At 47.5% G+C, this 7,976-nt stretch overlaps 1 protein-coding gene and 1 long non-coding RNA gene across 11 annotated transcripts in view; one reads left to right on the forward strand and one right to left on the reverse strand.

The window, feature by feature from the left end:
- SMC1B (structural maintenance of chromosomes 1B) overlaps window positions 1-7,770 on the forward strand; it is a 67,643-nt gene extending 59,873 nt beyond the window's left edge. The window contains exons 21-25 of one of the 9 annotated variants that reach the window (XM_025881961.2): window positions 659-813; window positions 1,841-1,992; window positions 3,830-3,899; window positions 6,403-6,513; window positions 7,636-7,770. In XM_025881961.2, the coding sequence (XP_025737746.2) occupies window positions 659-813; window positions 1,841-1,992; window positions 3,830-3,899; window positions 6,403-6,513; window positions 7,636-7,737 (590 nt within the window). In that variant the 3' untranslated portion in view covers window positions 7,738-7,770. Of the gene's footprint in view, window positions 1-658; window positions 814-1,840; window positions 1,993-3,829; window positions 3,900-6,402; window positions 6,514-7,635 lie in introns of those variants that run through there. The other 8 variants (XM_073882626.1, XM_073882625.1, XR_012375293.1 and 5 more) reach the window with 8 other exon arrangements.
- LOC112831505 (uncharacterized) lies at window positions 589-7,207 on the reverse strand. 2 transcript variants are annotated; one of them, XR_003210162.2, is made up of 4 exons: window positions 6,940-7,207; window positions 3,808-6,609; window positions 1,877-1,936; window positions 589-1,376 (listed from the first exon to the last, which is right to left on the reverse strand). It is a non-coding gene; the product is annotated as an uncharacterized lncRNA (long non-coding RNA). The 2 variants fall into 2 exon arrangements; XR_012375294.1 differs by having other exon boundaries at window positions 3,808-6,630.
- Window positions 7,771-7,976: the final 206 nt, after the last annotated feature.

Raw genomic sequence — 7,976 nt, forward strand, 5'->3', positions numbered from 1 at the left:
TAATTGCTTCCTTTTTTTAAAGTGTTCTGCTTTAACTCAAAAACAGGTTTATTATTTTTTAAAAAATTTATTTGGGAGAGAGAGAGAGAGAGAGCACCCCCACCCCACCCCACACGGGGCTCAATCTCATGACCCTGAAATCACAACCTGAGCAGAAACCAAGAGTCAGACGCTCAACCGAGCCACCCAGGTGCCCCAGGTGTATTGGTTATTTTAGAACAGATATTTTTTTATACCAGCAGGATGGTCATATTAGATACTCTTTCAGAATTTGTCATTATCTTAAAATTAGCCCTACTAGAAAAATGGCTCATCAATTTTAAGAGCCATGTTCTTGGAATTAATAACAATTGATGTATTTTAAAGGTAGACTGTACCCAAGACAACCAAATTCAAAATCCAGTTTTTAAAATATTCTATGCTTTCGGAATGCCTAGGTGGCTCAGTCCATTAGGCACCTGCCTTTGGCTCAGGTCATGATCCCAAGGGTCCTGGGATCGAGTCCCGCATGGGGCTCCCTCTGCCTGCCTCTCCCCCTGCTTGTGCTCGCTCTCCCTCAAACAAAATCAATAATAAAATATTCTGTGCTTTAAAGTTGAAATAAGAGGAGCCAGCCCCTCAGTGGTCTGCAAAATAAAGAACATTGATTTTCTCTTAGCTTTTGAGGCCAGCAGAAAGGAAGCCAGAATGTGTAGGCAAGAGTTTGAACAGGTGAAAAAAAGGAGATATGACCTTTTCAGCCGGTGTTTTGAGCACGTCTCGATCTCAATTGATCAAATCTACAAGAAGCTCTGCAGAAACGTCAGTGCCCAAGTATGTATTTTTCACCCCCAAATGTTACTGGGAACTTTGTGTTGGTGGTGGTGGTTCTCTGGTGGGAAATAAATGTGTCACATTATCTGAGTGACCCACTTCTGGAGCAAAGTCAGTTCCAGAAGATTGGTTCCCATCGTAACTGGGTGTGTTCTAGATCCCACTCACTCTACCACTGGCCAGCCCGAATACGGCAGAACCTCTCTGGGCCTGTCTCTTCATCTGAAAAATGAAGGGGTTGGTCACTTAGTTTCCAGATTCTCTTCAGTTCTGGAGTTCTGCTCTCTGGTGCTAATTTGATTTTATGGAACAGTCAGTGGTCTCTGTAGTGAAGGTACCTGTAATGTAGAGGGTCTTGGGAAATGGCTGACCTGGGGTCAGGAGAAGGAAAGAACCAAAGGCAGGATTGTGTCGATAGTCTCTTTGCTAGAACCCTTGCCCGACCCACAGTCAGTCCCCATGGCAGATCCTGTGGCGCTGAATGTGGACTCAAGATGTCGATCAGGTCTTCCACATCTGCTTTTACCTTTCTCGTGGTGGTCTTTTATGACTGAAAGTTGATCCTGGATCAGATATTGAGAATTTTAGCCAAAAATTGTTATTTTCAGTAAAGTAAGACTGAAATAAGCCCAGTAACTCCTTAAAGGCAGGATTCATCTCTGTAGCCACAGTACCTGGCCCACAGCAGGTATTCAGTAAGTGGCTGGTGAATGGGCCACCGAGTGGGCTAACTGAAGACTGTTTTTGTCAGACGGTGGTGCGTGCTGCTGAGGTCTGCCTGGCAGGCCTGTGGGGAGGCCTGATCCTTTGTGTGCGTTAAGAGTGTTTTCACTCTACTCCCCACCCAGACAGCCCTGTTTCCTGTGACTACACTGTAGAGCCAGCTACAGGCATTCGTATTTTGCCATCACAGTGGAGGAAAACCGAACCAATAGACTATTTTGCAGTTAAGCTCTATTGCAGTTTCCAAAGTTGAAATTTACTAATTGCTTTCCTGATTTTGTTAAGTAAATAACCTGTGTTTCAGGCATTTCTTAGCCCAGAGAACCCAGAAGAGCCTTACCTAGAGGGAATTAGCTATAACTGCGTGGCTCCAGGCAAACGGTTCATGCCAATGGACAATCTGTCAGGGGGAGAAAAGTGTGTGGCCGCGTTAGCCCTCCTGTTCGCCGTGCACAGGTAAAGGCCACAGCAAGCTATCTGATTTTGCATCGGGGCTGAAACCAAACGGACCCTCCTACAGAAGACCTGTTTTAGCATATGTGATACAAAACTGTTTTCTTTAGCCAGACAATATTCAGGTTCTGTTTTAGGCCTATAATAATTTAGACTGCAAATCTAACACACAATTCCATCTTTGACAGATTTTCATTAATTTTCTGTAATCATCAGTAGCTACTAATATTCTAGCTTTACCGAAAAGAAAGAAGAAAAAGAAATACTGGAATGGCCACATAGGACATCAGGATTGCCAACAGTTAACAACAAACCCAAACAGAACAAAAACTCCTGACCTGTGTATTATTTTCCTAGTGCCTGTTCACAGACCTGTGTTTATGTAAAGAATGTTAAGTGAAGTATTTCTTCTGAAAAAAATGTTTAACTTCATTTCCTCTAGTAGTGGTGGCAGTTGAAGTAAATCAAGAAGACATTAGCTAAAATTAGGGCAACTGACTTTCAACATGCAAATCCTTAGATGAAGATCTAGGTGCACATGATGCTGCCTCTCTGCTTTCCTGACCAGGAAGATCAGCCTAAGTTCTCCAGCTGCTTTTTACTGCTCCCAAGGATAAAGAAGAGGCCATTACAGGAGAGGAACAGGAAGTAGCATTAATGCCAGCAGACTCTGGGGAGAGCAGGCCGCAGGAATCGAAGCACGAGCCTGTGCTGAGCAAGTTTCAGCAGAACAGGACTAGTACCAGGTGTCACTGCCATCCATTTATTCAGCAGATATTTCATATCTACTGTGTGTCGGGTGCTGGTGTAGGCTTTGGAGATACAGCAGTGAACAAAACAAAATCTTTGCCTCAGAGACTTCATTTTTGTTGGGCAAGACAAATGAGAAGGTATATTGGTAAACTAATTCTCTAACATAGAGACTATCAGGAAATGACAGATGCTACAGAGAAAAAAAGTAGGGAATGGAGATCATAAGTAGCAGTAGCAGAGTAGGGTTTGCAATATTAAAATAGACTCACCTGGGAAGGCCTACTTGAGAAGGCAGCATCTGAGCAAAGATTTGAAGGAATGGAGTAAGTCTTGCAGATAGCTAAGAGAAGAATGTTCTAGACATGGAGAACAGCAAGTGCAAAGGTCCTGAGGCCAGAGAGAGCCTGGCATCTGTAGCAAATAGACTGTATACAACAGTGGCAGGCACAGGGCTGGGAAACTATTGTAGCAATCAAGGTGGAAGATGAGGGTGGGCTGGACCAGGGTGAGAGCAGAGGCTGAGCAGACAAGGTGTGGGGTGTGAAGGAGGCGGCAGGATGACCCCGAATCAACTAGAGTGGGAAGACCCCTGGAGGGAGTAGTTCTGGGGGGCAAGGTGAGGAGCAGGACCTTGGATGACCTTGAGCTGTTTACCAGACACCCACATGGAGCTGTCGAGTCAGCTGCTGGACAAGGGAGGCAAGTGTGGGAGCCGTGAAGACACGGATGGTATTGAAACCCTGAGAGGAGATGAAATCACCAGGGCAGCTAATTAGTGTGTAAGCACTGCACCCCGAGGGCACTGCACTGAGAGGAGTTGGTGGAAGAGATGGAAGGAGCGGTGGGTCAGGTGAGGGGAGCAGACGGTCACCCTTGATGTCAGAGCCACAGGCCGGGGGCAGCCCCAGATGCCACCTGCAGTGGTCACGGGGGACACGGATTGAGCATTGCACATTGGATTTAGCATCATAGGGGTCATTGGTGACTGAGGCTAAAGCATTCAAAATGATGTATCTTATTTACTCCGAATACTGTTAATCCTCTTAATAGAAAGCTGTAACTTACTGGAGTGTAACTTTTTTTCTAGTTTTCGGCCCGCTCCGTTCTTTGTGTTAGATGAAGTGGATGCAGCTCTGGACAACACTAACATTGGCAAGGTCAGTTTCTTTCTGCTTTTAATTTCCAGTAGATCGCTTACAACTCGAGGATCACATTCTGGTCAGAAAGACAGTTTACCCTGAACACACACAGTTTGTTGGTAATTGCTGATTAAAAGTCAAATCTAGGTTAAATATCTGAAAATTTGGGGCAGTTTTCATTTGAGGTTTAGGGGACCCTCAATGAATTCCTAGGGAGTCAGAATAGGAGTCAGGTGAGGATTGTTTTACTGAATCCACAGCATTGCTAGTGGGTAACTTGTCCCCAGATCTAGATTTTGGGACCTAGAGGGTCACCAAGAGGCCTGGTGGCAAATGGGGCCAAATCAGTTGTTTAATAAAGTCCAAAAATAACACTTCTAAATAAAATTCCAAAGGAATTAAAGTTCAAACTTCTGCCCTCCCCCTTGCATTTATTAAAATTTACCCGATTGTTGCACTTCATGATCGTATTTCTCAGTATTTGAGACGTGGGAACTAAGGAAACAGTTTAACTCTTGGGAGTTCAAGTTAAGGTCAGCCTTTAAGATGAGAGCATAGATCTAAAAAGCCCCCTGAAAGAGAAGGACACTGAAGCCACATACCGCCACTGTGACTTTCTGACATGAGAACGGAGTCGGCCATGGAAGCCTGACCAAAGGCCGCGGAGTCCATCGCTGGCAGTACCTGGCCCACGGCTGCCGAGGGATGGGACAGCTCCGGCCCACGGACTCTGGTGTCATGGTCCTACTGCCAGAGCCGTCGTTTTGGAGATGGGTGAATCAGACTCCTAGTTCCGATTCCAGGCACAGTGGAAGCTGGCATCCTGCTATACACTTAAGTCTTGTGAGCTTGGCTAAGGAGTCCTTCTCGGAGCGGTGTCTTCAGTTCTCAGTGCCACTCCGGCAGGCCGCGGCTCCGAAGCTGGTCCGCCTGCTTTCTCAGTCGGCTGAGTCTGCCGGGAGGGGCCGGAGCTGCGGCTGAGGGGCCTGTCTTCTGCCCGCGCTCCCCGAGCTGTCCTCCCCTGACCCTTCCTGCATGGGGCGCCGAGTGCCTAAGGACAGCCTGTCAGCTCCACAGTCACAAAATGTAGAAAGCTGATCCTCAGTCCCTTGAACCTTGTGGAGGACAGCAAGAGGCCCCTTCTGGGACCTGCCAGGTTTCAGAGTAACCAGGGAAGGAAGACATGGGAGCAACAGAAAATCTGTTCGTCTCTTGAATGCCAGCTGGTGTGCACTGGCTAAGGGGACTCAATGGCCTCATTTGGGAGAAATCGCCCCTGAAGAGGTGACTTTAGGTACTCTGTACCCATGTTTTGTATGTTGGGGTTGGGGCTCCATTTTTGTGGACTGCCTTTTTTAAGTTATCTGTGTCTTCTAGCAAAATTTAGATGTTTGTATTACCACCATCTCCAGGGACTCTTAAGACTCTTCTGTTGGCACCCCTCCTATGTTTGAAAACCCTTTTAACTTCCAGTCTTCCCTTGAGATTTACCCTCCTGGCCACTCCACTGCCCTACTGAGCATGAGCGAATGGAGGAGGACCAAACCCAAAGTAGCTCCCACTCCGTCCCGTGCTCAGGGTGCCCCGTTTACCACAGGTAGCGCTCCAAGCCAGACACGTCCCTTCTGCCTCACCTTCCACTCGTGTCGGCATCCCAGGGCCTCACAGTCCCGCATATCCTCGTGGCCACCATGGCCTCGAGCGCCAGATGGAGTTCCTTCTGCCTGTGGATCCACCCCTCTTGGCCCAGGGCACTTTCCCCTCATCACTCACCTGAGCTAGTGACTCGCTCCCCACCCAGGGCTGCCGTACCTGCTTCCAGAGCTGCGTCCTTACCGCCCTGGTGCAGTCGGGACCGAAGCAGATGGAGAAGAGCCCTTCTGGCCCCTCACCCCAGCTGGGAGTTGGCAGACGGTTTGTGAAACTGTGGCCGAGTTCTTCCCCATCTTTCTCCGGGTTCCGAGCAGAGTTTGTTCAACAAGACTCGTTTCTCTCCAGAGTCCATTTTGTTCTTATATTCTCATGCCTGGGATTTGAGCTTCCTGAAGGAGCCACTGAGTTCAACTCCAACCAAATAATTAGATTATGGTTATGAATACATATATAATTGTCATTTTTCCCACTTCTGGCTTTGCGTTAGCAAAACAGGAAATTGGAAGTTTAAATACCAGTCTGTCCTTTCCCACATAGTGTCTGAGTGGCAGTTTTTATCTTGTTATGAAAGCTGATTGCATTTTCACCTGACGGTATCTTAAGTTAGACCTCTGTTCTTAAAAATATTCTTAAAAGTTTTAGATGCTAGGTTTAATAAGATTTACAACTTTTTTACTAACCTCTTATTTTAGAATCTGAGTTATTTCCATTTCTGCAGTTATAGTGGATTTACTGAGTTACCAGAAAGGAAGGTAAGTGCCTTGTCACCTCCCACGGGCAAAGCTGGAGACAGGCCCAGTCACCATCCAGGGGCCCAGCAACGAGGCCTTTCCCTGCTGGTGAAATGTGGGCTTTTCGTTCCCCCCAGGTCTCAAGTTACATCAAACAGCAGACGCAGGAGCAGTTTCAGATGATAATCATTTCCCTAAAAGAGGAGTTATATTCCAAAGCCGATGCGCTGATAGGCGTCTATCCAGAGGTAAAGATCAGCAACAGGGAGAGGAGAAGTGTCCCTGAGTTCTTTCCTGACACCTCATCACAAGTACCGGTGGAGTCTGGAGATACGCTTTGAGTTCTGGAGTTGATAAATATAGGCCTAAATGATTTTTTAAACCAAATGAGATTTTAAAAACTCGTATTTTTCTATGGCAGTACACAGAAATTTTAAAGATAGGCTTTAAGTGAAAAAAGCAAATCAAAACTTGCAGAACAGTTAAAGGTACGAGCTAACGTACACAGCAAACTATTACTATCCTATTTCCTATTTTTCTAATGTTTGAATGTTTTAGGCAAAATAAATGCATTGTGGGTAGCACTAAAGGACCAGAGGAAAAAACAAGTTGATCAGACATTCCAGGTTGTATAAATTCACACCCACCTTTCTTAAGCTGTTCAAAATACTGACCTGAGCTAATGGAGTAGAGCAGCTAATTCAGATCATTCAGTTTGGGGACAGTTAGGCTTTACTTCCTGAGTTTTCATTTAAACGAAGATAAAAATTAACTTCCCTTCCTGTGCCCCCAAGATGTGAGGGGACCCCTGGAAATTCTCATTCCAGCGTAGGGGAGCCAAAAAGATCTTCCTCCTCTACCCATCTTAGGTTCTCTGTAAATCAGACTGGCAAAGGCAGCTCAACGAGAAAAACCGCTCGTACCGCGCGCACCGCACATGCGCACGGCGGACGCACCTGGTGAAGCGTAATCCCAGGGCTGGCTGGCTGGGACTTGGGTTTCTACCCCGTTCCAGGATAAACCAAGGGGAAGGGGCTTGGGGCTTCCAGGTCAGGGAGGCAGGTGAGGGGAAGGTGAGGAGTGGGGCGAGCGCGGAGCGAGCGTCCTCCTGCAGCAGCGCGTCACCTTTGCCCGTGGGACGCTCGTGCCCACTGTCAACAGCCCCTCGGCGCGGGCATCTGGGCTGGCGTGCGCGCGCACCTTCACCAGAGAACGCACCAGCAGGAAGCGGACCTAACCGGAGACCAGTGACTAGAAGGAGGCCCCTTTTTAAGTGCGAATCCAGGTTCCCTAGTGGCCCTTCCTTGACGTTTGATGACACTTCGTCCCTAAGCAGAGAGCTGACTCTCTGCTGTCCTTTCTCATTTCAGCACGATGACTGCATGTTCAGCAGAGTTCTGACCCTGGATCTTTCTCAGTATCCAGACACCGAAGACCAAGAAGGCAGCAAAAGAAACCGAGAGTTGCCTTAGGACCGCGAGTGACCCCGAGCCAACAGGACAGTCGGGCAGGTCAGGGTCACCAATGCTTAGTCCTTGCTCCTCAACAACAAAGCGCGGGAGCAGTCGAGCGGCCTGTGCCACCGTGACCTACCAGACGCTGGAGCTCGCTTCCGTCCAAGTTCAGGCCCCTTAGCGTTGCATGGGTTAAAAAAAAAGGTGCAATTTTGTACCATAGTTTCAACTGCCATTTTGAAAGCCAGTCAGAAGAA

This window comes from Callorhinus ursinus, unplaced genomic scaffold, assembly GCF_003265705.2.
Source record: "Callorhinus ursinus isolate GAN/ISIS: 27379988/994484 unplaced genomic scaffold, GSC_fseal_2.0 scaffold48, whole genome shotgun sequence".
In the NCBI taxonomy this organism is placed as follows: Eukaryota; Metazoa; Chordata; class Mammalia; order Carnivora; family Otariidae; genus Callorhinus; species Callorhinus ursinus.